Source organism: Eulemur rufifrons, chromosome 23 (assembly GCF_041146395.1).
Source record: "Eulemur rufifrons isolate Redbay chromosome 23, OSU_ERuf_1, whole genome shotgun sequence".
Taxonomy (NCBI): Eukaryota; Metazoa; Chordata; class Mammalia; order Primates; family Lemuridae; genus Eulemur; species Eulemur rufifrons.
In genome coordinates this window covers 10,622,818-10,638,237 of record NC_091005.1, presented here as the reverse complement: position 1 = coordinate 10,638,237, position 15,420 = coordinate 10,622,818, and the positions used below count along the sequence as shown (strand labels likewise).

At 38.3% G+C, this 15,420-nt stretch overlaps 1 protein-coding gene across 1 annotated transcript in view; it reads left to right on the top strand.

Annotated features, from left to right (window-relative positions):
* TERB1 (telomere repeat binding bouquet formation protein 1) overlaps window positions 1-15,386 on the top strand; it is a 40,203-nt gene extending 24,817 nt beyond the window's left edge. Inside the window, exons 12-18 of the mRNA XM_069456404.1 lie at window positions 990-1,339; window positions 2,776-2,840; window positions 3,141-3,242; window positions 7,450-7,599; window positions 7,916-7,981; window positions 11,885-12,056; window positions 15,287-15,386. Coding sequence (XP_069312505.1) covers window positions 990-1,339; window positions 2,776-2,840; window positions 3,141-3,242; window positions 7,450-7,599; window positions 7,916-7,981; window positions 11,885-12,056; window positions 15,287-15,386 — 1,005 coding nt within the window. The remainder of the gene's footprint in view (window positions 1-989; window positions 1,340-2,775; window positions 2,841-3,140; window positions 3,243-7,449; window positions 7,600-7,915; window positions 7,982-11,884; window positions 12,057-15,286) is intronic.
* The last annotated feature ends 34 nt before the right edge of the window (window positions 15,387-15,420 follow it).

The following is a 15,420-nucleotide window of genomic DNA, read 5'->3' as shown; positions in this document are numbered from 1 at the left end:
CTTAGCTAGTCTGGAACTCCTGGGCTCCAGTGATCCTCCTGCCTTGGCCTCCCACAGTACTAGGACTACAGGCGTGAGCTACCACGCCTAGCCCTATAGGATTTTTTTTTTTTTTTACAGATATGAACAATTTTTATTATGAAAGGTACGTCAAATTGTTTCTCTGTGAAGGTTGTACTAATTTACACTTGTACCAGTAATGTTTGAGAGTGTCTATATCCCTTTAGCCTTTTGATCTTTGCCAATGTGATAGATAAAGAAAGATAGCTCATGTAGCTTTAATATTAATTTCTGTTATTACAAGGGATGGAACGATTTTTCTTCTAAGAACTATTTATATTTTCTTTCTTGTGAACTATCTGTCCATTTCCTTTGCCTCCTTTTCTACGCTATTGTTGTTCTTTTTCATATTTCATTGTAGTTTTTTATAAATGTTATTTAAAAAATTATCCTGTAGCTTAAGATATGATTTGTACGTATTATTTCTAAGCATTTTGATTGTCATTTGGTTTTCTTCTTGCTCTTTTTTCTTGGAGATCCCCCATCCCCCCTCACACCCTGAACATTGTTCTTAGTCTCTAGCAGAACTTTTAAAACTTTTTATGTGGTTATTAGTTTTCTTCTGTTATGATTTATTGATTTTGTTTAATACTTGGAAAGGTCTTCTGCCCCTTAAGAACATTAAAATATTGTGGTGGTTTCTTTTAGAACATATATAATTTCATTTTTATACTTAAATATTTCATTCATTTTGGTTTTTATCTTTGTGTAAACTATGAGATATCCAACTAATTTTTTTCCAGATGGCTCCCCAATTGTCTCAGTATCATTTATTGAATAAATTTACTTTTCCCTCCTAATGTGAACTTCTTTTATCATGTATGTTCTGTTGACAGTCATAAACTTTTTCTGCATTATTTAGAGGAAGTGTAAATTGGATTATAAAGCAAACAGATTATTTTGAAATTATTGTCCTGTTTTCATTATAGGAAGAAATACGAAGAGAAAAATATAAGGATGATATTTCATCTGTGAACATAAATACTCAGAATACATTGAAACATCTCCATGCAGATAGTATTGGTCGAGGTAGCAAAGCAGAAGATAAGGGTAAAAGCCATTCTATACAGATTCAGAGTTGTAAATCCCATGGAGTCATGTCTAAAGCATGTGCAAGTGATGACCAAATGAAGACTCTGTTAAAGAGTGCAAATCCAGTTAATACTTGCTATAGGGAGAGTGAGCAAAGTAAGACTTTACGTAAAGCCAATTCAAGCTGCAATCAAAACCTACATGAAGAAACAATCGTTGAAAAAAAGAATTTTGTTTCTCAGTCAAGGTATAGTTTAATAATTGTTTGTAACTCTTATCTATTTATTCATCAGGCATTCATTGTGCACTATTCTGTGCTGCACTGTTAAGCACTGGGGATATAGAAATGATAAAACATTGTCTTGGGAAGAGCCTAAAGTAGGGAATGTTGGGAAAGGAGTTTGGCTGGGAGGTATGGGTCAGTTCATTTAGGGTCTTGAAATGTCATACTCAGGATTTTTGGTTTTAACTCACAGGGTCTAGGGAGCCATTAAGGATTTTAAATTGAGTGATATAACCAGATTTGAATTTTAGAAAGGCTACTCAGAAAAGAAAACCTAAACTGCCTGCCAAACACCCAAAACCCTCTACCTGACATAACAGATGTGCATTGATAATCTATTAGCAATGTAGCAAAAACCAGTTTAATATGATAAAGGGAATAGTATGTGAGGAACGTCTGGTTTGGGTTTGCCCTTTGGTTTGTTCCCTGCACTTCATCTCCAGTACATATCCTTTCTCCCTCACAGGTAGCTTGGGGGGGCTGGACCTGGGCTTGTAGCTTTTCTTATTAAACTCTTCCTTGTGTTGTGCTCTTCTGATGGTTACTGTGCTTAGGAAAAATGAAGGGGATGCTGCTATGTTTTGGGCATGTTGCAGGGTAAAGCTGAGATGGATTACACTATCACCACCCCCTTTTTCCTTTTAAAGATCATTCTTGATGTTAATTTTAACTTGATTTCACAGGGATGTAGAATTGGGAAGCAGAGAGATATGCTCTTGGGCCAGCCTTCCAGACTGAGACTTCCACCCATACCCTTTTTTTCTTCCTTTAGGGTTAGTTAGCTGTCTGCCTCAGCTGAGTTATTAATATTTCCATTTCTTTGAAATGCTTTTTTTTTCCCTATGTGGTACCTCCTACAAATGTATGTACATGAACAGATAGCTATAATTATAAAGCTATTGCTATATCTGTTCTCTGGTCTATAGCTCTTGAGTTTTTCTGCACTACCTGTGACAGTATAGTCAAAACTTACATTTATTCATCAAGGACCACAGGGTTCAAACACAAAAATGTTTTGGGAGTCAGGAGGGATGTTTCAGTTCAGATCTTTAAATGATTATTGTTAGTACTTTGCCATTTTGTACCCTATGTTCTTTTTTCTCTCACTAATTTTGTACTTTCCTTTTTTGCTCTCATCTCTCCTTTCTTTTTCATTAATATATAATCTTTCATGTTTCTGCTGGCATCGACACTATGGCCCTCTGAAGTCTTATTAAACTCTAGTTCTAGAAACAAGGCTGTAACTGTTGCGGACCCTAATTTGGCAGATTTTGGTAGATCCAGGCTCTAGCCCTTTCTGCCTGCCAAACACCCAAAATCATTCCACCGCTTACAGAACATTTGTCCACACACCAAACAGTATGTTTGCTTTTAGTAATCTGCTGTCTCTTTTCTTTTAGTGACCATGTTTTTAAACATCCAACTCACACTGCCAAAAATAGAAAGCAGCAGTTACCAGTAACAGGTATGATTAAAAATATTTCTTCTTTGGTTTCTTTTTTTAAAGAAAACAGGTATTTAGGTGATTGACATAGCTAAAAATGTACATTGATATATCAGTCCCCTAAAGTATAAGCCACACCTTTGACTCTCTCTGGGGTATATGCCTTCTATTAATATCTAAATCTTTCTGTTTATCCACCAGGATGACTGGATGTATAGTACCAGGCTGAAGTTTATGAAAATCTTGAGAATTGATAAATCTTATAAATGTCTGGTTTTTTTATTAATGGAAAAAAAACTTGCATTTTACAATTTTTTCCAGATCCATTTACATTATGTTCAGATATAATAAATAAAGAAGTAATCAGTTTTCTAGCAACTGACACTGACAATTCTTCCAAAATGTTGAAGTATAGATGCTCAGGTAAATCTTTTTTTTAACTGCAGTTGTTTCATAATTAAAGTTTTATATGATGTTAGTTAACTAGAATTTACAGTAGTTCTACCTATGTGATTTAAACTTCATTTCCTTTGGAGAAGTAACAATCTGGAACATCAAAGCATTCAAATTAATACCTTCTATCTACATCAGGCTGAGCTCCCAATGTTTGTTTATATGAATCAACATAGTACCTTTTCTTTATTACTTTTCTCTTTTTGTCATAATGCCATCTATAAGTTTAATTTTACTGAGTAAAATATTTTTTATGTTTTCAGAGAGCCAATAAATAGGTATGTATTCTGGATTACACTCTAAACATTATAGGCATTAAGTATGAAACAACACCTATTTTTATATTTATAATAAATATATAGGTGTTTATAGTGCTTCATGCCCCATTACTTATTTTTTCTGTGGTCCCCTTGTAAATGTTTCACAGTAATTATTCCATCTCTTCTCCTCTCCCTTCACATCTCAATATTTCCTCTTTGTTCACTCTGATTGTTACACTCTGCTCTATGGACAAAATTGATGTTATTCTACTTGAAGAGATTATCTTTGTTACTCAAAAGCTGATGACTAGCCATAACCTGAATCCCAATCCTATCTCTTTTTCCTCCCCATTTTAGTACTAATTGTGAAGTATTTCTCCTTAATCCCTTTCGATCCATTAACTCCTTTTGTCCCACCTCATTTTTCCTCATCTTAAAAAAAAACAAAAACACCAATACTTTGTGATTTCCTATCCCTTCAAGTATCATCCACTCTTCCCAATAGGTGCACACATCCCATTAGGAAGTAAATGTAATTAATAAGAATAAAATACAAATATTTTTTCTTCCAATTTAGTTGTATTATTTTTTTAGATGGCTACTAAGTAGGCCGGGCGCGGTGGCTCACGCCTGTAATCCTAGCACTCTGGGAGGCCGAGGTGGGCGGATCGTTTGAGCTCAGGAGTTCGAGACCAGCCTGAGCAAGAGCGAGACCCCATCTCTACTAAAAATAGAAAGAAATTATATGGACAGCTAAAAATATATATAGAAAAAATTAGCCGGGCATGGTGGCGCGTGCCTGTAGTCCCAGCTACTCGGGAGGCTGAGACAGGAGGATCCCTTGAGCTCAGGAGTTTGAGGTTGCTGTGAGCTAGGCTGACGCCACGGCACTCACTCTAGCCTGGGCAACAGAGTGAGACTCTGTCTCAAAAAAAAAAAAATAAATAAAAAAAATAAATAAATAAATAGATGGCTACTAAGTTGTTAGAACATAAATACTTATTAAGTTGTTTTGGATCTGACAGAATGGTTAGGCATTTCTTTTGGCATAGGGGTGCCATGTGAGAAAGTTTGGGAATCTCTGGTCAAAAGTAGTCCAGTTGGCAGAGTGCATGCTCTATAACTGTAAACTCCCGTTCATCTGTTAGTTTGAGGTGATTCTTTCTTCCCCAGTGACCATTCATTCATTTCACAAACATTATGAAGTGTTTAGTCCTTGGCAGGCACCGGAATCAAAGATGAATAGAACTTAGTTCTCACCTTTATTGTTTTGTCTTTCTATTCCTGCCAAATTTCTACAGGTATTCTCCCCAAGACCTAGTCTAAACCATTTACTCAACTTTGTCACTTGTGGTGTCATCTATTATTTTAATGATGATTTTCAAATCTGTATCTAAACATTTGGCTCCCACCTTGGGTTACAGCCTTATTTTTCCATTTCCATTTGTACCCAGGACATACCCACTTCAGTATCTTCTTGTTACTTCAAGCTCAACATCTCTCTTCCTCTTAAATTGCCCTCCTCCTAAGCACCCCATTTCTGTCAGTGTTGCCATGATTCTTCTGGTCTCCCAGACTTTGAGTCTTAAATCTTCTATGACTGTTCTCTTTCATTGCATCCTCTATTTCCAGTCTATCAAATTTGCTTCTTTTTACTTTCCCACATAGGCCCTTTTTGCTTCTTGTCTAAATTACTGCAACAACTTTTTAGCAGTCGTTTAGTCTCAAGTCTCTCCAACTCCCAACTGTAATATGCCAAGTGCTGTTAACTTACTAATGTGTGTGTGGTGGTTTTTTTTTTTTTTTTTTTTTTTTTTTTTTTTTTTTTTACCATGCAACCATGCTAAAGAATCCTTAGTGATTCTCTGTAACCCATTGAATCCTGGCTTTCAAAATTGTGTGGGAGTTTGTCCTGCTTCCACTTATTAAATTTCACTGCCCATTTTACTCTCTGTCTGCCAGACATGTGCTATGCCCATTACAAACTTTGCCAATCAACTACCAAATTACTTGAGAATTATCCTAAATTTTCCCTTAAACCAACAGCTTGTTATTCATCAAATCCTACCAATTTTATTTCAGAAATCTCTCCATTCTTCCTGCAAATTCTGTGTCTCATTTATTTTCTGGACTACTGAAGTAACCTGTCAATTCATCTCTGGCCTTCAGTTAACCATTCTACAAGACAAATGAAATCATGTCATCTTCCTGCTTAATAAATATCTTTCAGTTCCTCCCCACTGACTTGAAGAGAGTTAAAATTCCTTAGCATGGCTTTCAAGACCCTTCTTGGTCTGGCTCCCTGCAACCCTCCCCAGCCTCAACTTTCCTCCCACACTTCTCTTACACCCTGTGTACTCTGATCACACCAGAGTACCCATGATCTCTGAACATACTATGCTTTTTAACACTTCTGTGCTTTGGTACATCTTTATTGTACTTGAAATGTCTTCATCCCAGTCAACTAACTGCCTGGCTGACTCAGTCTTTTAGGAATGGGTCACTAATACAATTAGGTGACAGGCTGATGGAAAACTTTATAATGGATGGATGTTGGCTGACATTACCTGAACCTAATGATCTATCTTAACATTAAAAAAAAAAGAAAGACATTATGTGCCTCTTAATACAATAAGAAGCACACAATACTACCTGTGAGGAAGTCTAGTAAAAACACTTGAACCTGAATTTAATCAATCATCTAGATCTAATTACTAGTTTACAGGGCATACAAGAACATTTTAAAGGGCACAATTAGAATGCAATCGGCACGACTCAGCCTTTGGGAAACTATAGTACAAATGTTCTAGTGCAGTGATCTCCAGCCTTTTTGGCACCAGGGACTGGTTTCATGGAAGACAATTTTTCTATGGCGGGGGGCGGTGGCAGGGGTGGGCAGAGCTCAGGCAGTGGTGTGTGATGCAAGTGTGGAGAGTGGAGTGGTCATAAATACAGATGAAGCTTTGCTTGCTTACTGCTCACCTCCTGCTGTGCAGGCCCTGGGGTTCCTAAGTTTCATGGAAGACAATTTATCCATGGGGGGTGGCGCTGGAGGGGCATGCAGCAGAGGTCTGCGGCCTGGTCCCTAACAGGCCACAGATGGTTCTCGGCCCAGGCGTTGGGGCCTGCAGTCCTAGTGTCTTTAATAAGTAAACAGCAAAGAAATAAGAGAAGAGAACTGATGGATTAAAAGCAACTCAAGAGATATATCAACCAAATGTAAGCTGGGCACAGTGGCACACACCTGTAGTGCCAGCTACTTATGGAGGCTGAGGCAGGAGGATCACTTGAGCCTTGGAGTTTGAGGGTGCAGTAAGCTATGATCATGCCACTGCACTCCAGCCTGGGCAATAGATGAAAATCCCATCTCTAAAAAATAAAAATAAAGTATTTACAGATGAAAGGATACTTTAATGCAAATTCCAAGCTTCATAATCCAGTGTGTACATGGGGACCGAGTCAAGTATGTGAGGATATAGATAAAACATGATTAGCCATGAGTTAATAATTTTTTTGAAGCTAGGTGATGGATACATGGGGGTTCATCATGCTCTGCATTTTACTCTTGTGTGTTTGAAATTTTCCACTTAAAAAACTGTTAAAAAAGATGACTGAGCTTAAGGATCATTTCTTTTGGCTATCTTCCCTTAACAGTGACTCCTGCTCAGAACCAGACAAGCTTAGACGCTCCTTTTCTATAGTGTCATAACTGTCTGTTCATACCTCTATCCTAGCAACTTATTTCATTGTATTGTGTTTTTTGTCTCTATTACCTCACCTGACTTTGAGCTTCTTGAGGTATTTACAGTAAGTTCCTGGTTTCACTTCAGTTACCATCATATAGATATTTGCTTTCATAGATTTGTTATTAGATATTTTGTGACATCTATACATCACTTTAATTTGTTTTCTTTTAGGTTGCATAGCAGTAGGAATATCTCTGAATAGCCGAAATTTTAGCAAGCTCTTGCATTCTTGCCCATACCAATGTGATCGTCACAAAGTCATTGTGGAAGCTGAAGACAGATATAAAAGTGAACTAAGGAAATCACTTATCTGTAACAAAAGTAATTAATTTAGCAGCTTTAAGACTGTAATTATGACTGTACCTTTGAACTATCATCTGAAGTGTCTAAAGTTTTTAAGTATGTTAAAAACTAGAGGGTAAAATAATGTTGAAAAGAAAATCTGTCTCTAAGCAACCAGTAATTTAAGATACACCCAGGGAGTAGAATTAGTCTCTGGTAGTTTAAAAATTCTTTCTAATCTACCTAAGGATTTCCACTAAAAGGGGGGAAAAAGGAACTATGATACTAATGGAATTGATATGCTATTACTCAGGTTGATACTCTAATTATGCCAAATGTTTTCCATATTTTTCAGAAATTCTGCTCACCCCACGTAGAAGACGAAGACTCAGTAATGAATCTACTACCTCTGGAGGAATAAGTGAATATATTTAATTTTTAAATGAACTTAAATTTCATATATTTCTGAGAAAGAAGTGAACAGCTGAGTGACTATTCTCAGTCTCATCATTAATGGCTCTTAAATGATAGCCCTTGCTCTGATGAAGGTCATGCCTCCTAAGAAAAGAGACTTCCCACTTCCCTTTCATGTTGCTTGCTCACCCGCTGCTTGCCAGCTCGGAAAGCAGCAAGAGGAACTGACATTTATCAAGCACCTCCTATGTGTTAGGTGTTTTATAGATATTATTTTCTTTTCTTTAGTTCTTATAATAACATTGTATGGTAGATATTATTTTTTTCCCTGTTGTAAGGCACATTAAGTTAGTAAATAGCAGAACTTAGATTCAAATGCAAGCTCTAGAAGCCCTTGTTCTATCCTCTGGATACATTTCTATTTTAAGAACAAAATTAAAAGTACTTCAGAGAGACTCTGCAGAAGGTTTTTGTTCAAAACTATAGCACTTCGGCCGGGCGCAGTGGCTCACGCCTGTAATCCTAGCACTCTGGGAGGCCGAGGCGGGTGGATCGTTTGAGCTCAGGAGTTCGAGACCAGCCTGAGCAAGAGTGAGACCCTGTCTCTACTAAAAATAGAAACAAATTATATGGACAACTAAAAATACATACAGAAAAAATTAGCCAGGCATGGTGGCGCATGCCTGTAGGCCTAGCTACTCGGGAGGCTGAGACAGGAGGATCGCTTGAGCCCAGGAGTTTGAGGTTGCTGTGAGCTAGGCTGATGCCATGGCACTCTAGCCTGGGCAGCAGAGTGAGACTCTGTCTCAAAAACAAAACAAAACAAAACACCAAAAAACTATAGCACTTCAAACATAAAAATCGGAAGAGACAACCAGTATAAACCTTAAAGCCCTGCTTAAAAGTCAAAATGCTTCTTAAGCAATTAGATAATTATGGGAATTTTTATTTAACTACAGGGTTAACACTTCAGGTTTATTACCATTCTAAATTTATCACAGAGACTTGAACATTATCATTGTCTTCTATTCATATGGAGTTAACACCTGCAGAGTAAGAAGAGTTGAGTATATTACTTGTCAAAGCAATCTAGACATTGGTAACATCTATAGAGCCAATCTATTACAGAGACATTGGACTGAGTACATTCAGGAAGCATTTTGCCACATACATTTATTTGGCTATTTTTATTCCAAAGCCTTGAAAGAAATTTAAAATTTACTTTTTTTTTTTTTTTAAATTAAGACAAGGTCTCACTTTGTTGCCTGTGCTAGAGTGCAGTGGTGTCATCATCCCTCTCTGTAATCTCAGACTCCTAGGCTCAAGCAATCCTCCTGTCTCAGCCTCCTTAGTAGCTAGGACTATAGGTGCACACCACCATGCCTGGCTAATTTTTAAAAATTTTTTTGTAGAGATGGGGTCTCGCTATGTTGTTGCTCAGGCTGGTCTTGAACTCCTGGGCTCAAGCACATCTCCTGCCTCGGTCTCCCAGAGTGCTGGGATTACAGATGTGAGCCAATGTGCCCAGCCCAAGCCCAAATTTGCTTTTTATATCTGGGTCTTTTCTAGGTTAAAAGTTCTACATGCAAAGTAAAATTATGTACAGTATCACTATAGAGGAGTCTACTTTTTGAAATAATATATTTTCTGTAGAAACTATTAGAAAATGTGAATTTTCCCATAGAAACATGTTGTACTTGGAAATCTTGTTCTTGAGAAGGACTTGTCATCAAATTAATAATAGGTTTGTTTCAATGACATATCTTACAAGCAAATAATGTAGCAACTAAAAATATTCTGTGTAATCCATTTGCATAGTAAAAGCATCTGCAGAGCCTCATGAAATGGACATAATTATGCTTATACATTGATTATACAAAGGGATCCTAAATACTGTTAAGAGAGAGACATTCAACTTATAAATACCATACATATTTTTTGAAGGTTAGACTTGCATTAGCTAAAACCAAACACTTAATAATTTGCCTGCTTTTTTAGAATTTAGAAAGGCATCTTGAGAAAGTAGTGATTAGATTGGTCTTATATCTCTTTCACAAGTAGGCAAGGAATATTTGGTATGTTGTTGTTTTTTCCCCCTCTTGATAAACTTCCTTTTCTTTTAGGACATTGACCACCATTCATTTAATTATAGTTTATAATCAAATTTGAGCCCATTCTTTTGAGAAGGGACCATTGTACTATCTAAGCATGGAAAGATTTCCCCAAGGTTCTCTTTCAGCATGGATTGGTCTTTTAAGAGGGTTTGAAAAATAAGAGTCCCTAGAATTAAGCCCTCCTGCCCATTTTCCTTAATATAATACCTAGTCAATATTAAGAGGAGCACTAAAGAAGCCACAGAGGGGCATCTTGGGGTGTTGTGAGCTGCTTCCTCCTTCCAGGCTGCCTAGTACTCTGATGTAGGAACCTTTGAGGATTTGAACACAGATGTTAAGTATAAGAGTCTGGGAAGATGGTAGCCGCAATGGAAAAGTGGGGCTTTACATGATCAATTCCAGGGTCTCAATATCCTGAAAGTTATAATAACCTATCCAGTCCTGATTATTATGAGTTCAAATCATTTAGCAAGTGAAGTTGAAACTTATTTATTGGATAACCACAGTTTTCCAGTATACTTAAAGATTAACTTCATCGAGTTTTGAAACAGTTTTACCAACAATCATTTTTTACTCTCATCAAATATTTACTGACCACCTACTATGTGTCAGATACTATTCTAGGCACTGGGGATACAATGGTGAATAAAATAGACAAAAATCTCTACCCTCATGGAGCTTGCATTCTAAATAATACTATTAAGTTATAATCTGATACTATTTACATTGATTTATCAACCTTCTGCTGGTAAGATACTCTGTGCTGTTTTAAAAGATCTAAATTGTGGCTCTTAGGTAACAAATGGCTGTCTTGGCCTTCAAGGGCAAGATTTTCTAAGGGTGACTGAGTGTAACTACACCTGGTCCTACTAAAGTAAATAGCAGCCTCAAGTGGAAATACAAAAACTGCTCTTTACCAGCATCTACTTACAATGATAACATGAGTTAACAATGAATAAAAAAGTTGTGTTTTTTTTTTGTTTTGAGCCAGAGTCTTGCTCTGTTGCCTAGGCTAGTGTGAGTGCCATGGCGTCAGCCTAGCTCACAGCAACCTCAAACTCCTGGGCTCAAGCAATCCTCCTGCCTCAGCCTCCTGAGTAGCTGGGACTACAGGCATGCACCACCATGCCTTGCTAATCGAATGAAAAAGTTTAAAGAAAACTATTTCCTAATAATTATCACCAAAGAATATATATGTTTACAGACACCAGCTGTGTATTCTTTCTGTTATAGAAAGTATCCCTAAAAATCCAGATAAACACTTCCTTCCCCATGATGCAGACTATTTCTGAGTTTTGATCAAGCTGACCACGCATACAAGTAGTGAACATGTTTTTTAAAAAAAAATTTCAAAAGACCTTTATTCTTAAAAATATTGTTCAAACCTGATATTTAAAGTATAACAAGTACTGATATTCTTTTCTATTCTATGAAGTTATGGAGCCCTTTGGGAAGACTGTATCTGTAAGATAGGTAAGCTGTTTGTTAACTGTCCTCACAGGAATGTTGAATTAACAATTGAAAAGTTTAGAAAGTTTTGTTTCTTAGTTGAAAGATGTAGCAAGTTTTACTACAATAGATGAAGATACAATTATTGAAGAAGTCAGAGTGATAGTACCTAATAGTAGGCACTCCAGTTTTTAAAATTGAAGTGGATTTCCACAGGATGAGTAGTTCAGGCATGAAGTTTTCTCACTCTATAGCTCATATCCTGGGAATAAATTAAGCATTTATTTGAGTCCTAAGACCTTTTTTCAGTAAGGACTAATATATTCTACAATTCTAATTAATTACAGAAAAAAGAAGAATTCGCAAAAACTTTACCGAAGAAGAATTGAATTACCTTTTCAACGGAGTTAAGAAAATGGGAAATCACTGGAATTCAATTTTGTGGTCTTTCCCCTTTCAGCAAGGACGAACGGCTGTGGACCTTGCTCATAAATACCACAATCTGACCAAAGGCCGAGAGTGTGTGGCTCCTTTACAGGAAGAACACTTGTCAGTTTCTAGTTTGCACTCTTAAAATACAGTGCCTTAAAAGATACAAAATTTAAAATAGTCTTCTAAACTCTCATGAGACAGGGAGTGTGGAAATGGGGATACGGTTTTAATTAAACAGTTTTTGTGGTGATTAAACTCATTGAATTATTATAGTAATTTATAAAGCAAATATATTTTTAATGTGCAGATCAGTAAGATAAAATTCCTTCATAAGGTCAAACATTTCTTTAGGAATATGCTTTTATTTTTCCTTAAGCTCAAAGAACATAGCTCACAGAAAAAAATTATCAGCCTTTAAACATTACAATGAATACTACATGGGACATTGGGTTTTAATATTTTTACCCAGTGCCAAAGACGCCCTCCTCCAGATCTCAAAAAGGTAGAATGGTTTCCCAAGCTGTTCAGCCGAGATTCCCACTCAACTAATCAATGTTTGACATTTTGTTAATGAAAATGTTTCCTCTTCTAAAAACTAATTTTGCACTTGCTTTGAATACTTCCATATTCTATGGTCAGGTTCACTTCTTTTTGGAATATTTTTATTTGCTTTAGCTTTTTAAAAGTGTCTACTACTTTACTCTTCTCATGCTAAATTACTTTTATTTTTAATTTTTTTTTTTTTTTAAGATTCACGGTCTCTGTCACCCCCACTGGTGTGCAGTGGCCTAATCGTAACTCACTGTAACCTCGAACTCTTGGGCTCAAACAATCCTCCCACCTCAGCATCTTGAGTAGCTAGCACTACAGGCATGGGCCACCACACCTGGCTAATTTTTTATATTTTTTCTTTTTATTTCTTTTTTCTTTTTTTGACACAGAGTCTCACTCTTGTCACCCTGGATAGAGTACAGTGGTGGCATCATAGGTCACTGCAACCTTCAACTGCTGGGCTCAAGCGGTCTTCCTGTCTCAGGCTCCCAAGTAGCTGAGACTACAGGTGATTTAGACTATGGCTAATTTTTCTATTTTTAGTAGAGATGGGGCCTTGCTCTTGCTCAGGCTGGTCTTGAACTCATGAGCTGAAGTGATCCTCCCGCTTTGGCCTCCCAGAGAGTGCCAGGATAACAGGTGTGCCTGGCCTAACTTTTTATTTTTTGGTAGACACATGCGTCTCACTATGTTGCCCAGGCTGGTCTTGAAGTGATCCTCCTGCCTTGGCCTCCCAAAGCGCTGGGGTTACAGGCATGAGCCATGATGGCTGGCCCTTGTATGTCTTTTATCCTTCATGCTTATGAGCCCTAGTTACTTCATGTTGCAGCAGAACAGTGTCATGTCCCCATATAACCTTAGTCACTGATTGCTGGACACCTCTTAGTAAAATGTGTCCAAAGAGAAATGTGACCCTAAGAAATGCAACCTGCCTGGCAGAGTAGGGAGTCAGCTGCTTTACTAGGCCCAGTGAGGTTTTATGGACCTTGAGATGTTTCTCAGCATTCTATATGGCTAACTTTCAGATTATAGTTAATATAGTTATGACTCGTAGATTGTAATTTTTATTATTTTCAAATGTTTCCTATCCTTATGTTTTTTTTGTTAAACCCTTCTATAGAACTTTAGAAGTCCCTGTTAAATTTCATCTTGTTAGAGGTAGTCTGTGCTCAATTTGTCATCCAGTATATTAGGCATCCCTTCCTGTTTTAGGTCATCCACAGCTTCTATGAGTGTGCTGCTATATTCTCATCCAAGTCACTGATGGCACCCTGCATTGGCTGGCCAGGGCAGGAGGTAGGGGCAGGCCCCTAGTAGCCACCTCTAGTGGTCCTTGTTCCTTATCAGCTCCCTCTGGGCCTGGTCTTTAACAAGCCTCAATGCTATCATCCAGCCTACATTTCACTTTCTAATCTACAATGTGAATTGTCAAATGCCTTGTTGAAATCTGCATTTGCTATGTGGGCAGCATCCTCCTATCTGGTAGTCCTGTAAAAAAAGAAAAATACTGTATAAATTTGGTGCTATCTTTTCCTTTTCCAACTGGTCACATTAGAGAATTTCACCTAGTGCTGATTAAGCTCACTGGCCTGTAGTTTTCAACTTCATCTTCTGTCCTGTGAAAATTTAGTACTGCTTGCCCTTTTATGACTTCCAGTACTTTGCTCTTCCCAAACTTTCAAGGGTGTAACTCTTAATGGGTTTTCACTTCTGTCTTGCTTAAACCTTACATCTAGGTTGGCAGATGATATGCCTATTTGCTGGATCCTATAATTCATGATGCCAAATTTTTGGTAGAGCCAGGATCGCAATCCTTATCTGCAGGCCTCTTAGGTCGTTGCTTTCCTGCTATAACCCACTTCCGTGTGATATTTAGAAATGCCTTGTAAGCCTGCTTCCCTAGAGAATAGCAAGAGCCCTCAGGTAGAGGCCAAACCTTAAGTTAAGCTTGACAGGTGGAATGTATTTTTTTCTTTCCTGTTCAAAAAACTTGTTAGTAAGGCAAAACCAAGTGTATTGTTCACTGCGGTAAAGGTCACTACCTTGCAGTCTTTAGCCTATGGAGGAGGAGGTGAAAAGCAGGATATTTATGAAGATTTGGGGGTTTTACTTAAGGCCAGTCTTGCAATGCAGGGCTTGATTAGGGTTAGGCCAAGTTAATGATACAATAGTTTAAGAATGGTGAATAAGATTGGAAGTACAGGGCAGGGTGTAGTGACTCATGCCTGTAATCCCAGCACTTTGGGAGGCCAGGGCAGGAGGATCGCTTGAGCCCAGGAGTTCAAGACCAGCCTGGGCAACATAGACCCCATCTCTTAAAAAAATAGCCAGGCGTGGTGGCGCGCGCCTGTAGTTCCAGCTACTAGGGGCGTAGGGGGCAGGTCAGACAGGAGGATAGCTTGACCCTAGAAATTTGAGGTTGGAGCAAGCTATGACTGCCACTGCACTCTAGCCAGGGCAACAGTGAGTGAGACCATCTCCAAAAAAAGAAAAACCGAAGCACAGAATGACAGAATGTTACCTTCTAGCCTTGAATCATTGGGCGGGTTTCTTAAATTTTCTGAGCTTCAGGTTCCTCATCTGTAAAAGGGTTATATAAGATTCAGTGAGATAATGTGTGACTCTGGCACCAGTTTTATTTCAAACGCTGGGCTTTCCGCATCAGTTCATCCCGCTACCTGGCCCTCTACCGCGCCACGGGAGCGGCTCACGGAAGCCGCGGGTGGGGCGGGATGCTGCGCTGCGCTGCGCCCCTCGGCCGGCAGAGGCCGCCAGTGCGCCATCGGTCTGGGCGGTGCCCGCCTCCCCACGCAAGGCTGCCCCGGCGGCCGCCTGACCGACTCCCGCCACCTTCGCGACCTATAGGAGCTCGCGGACATCGCCAGCCTGGAAAAAACTC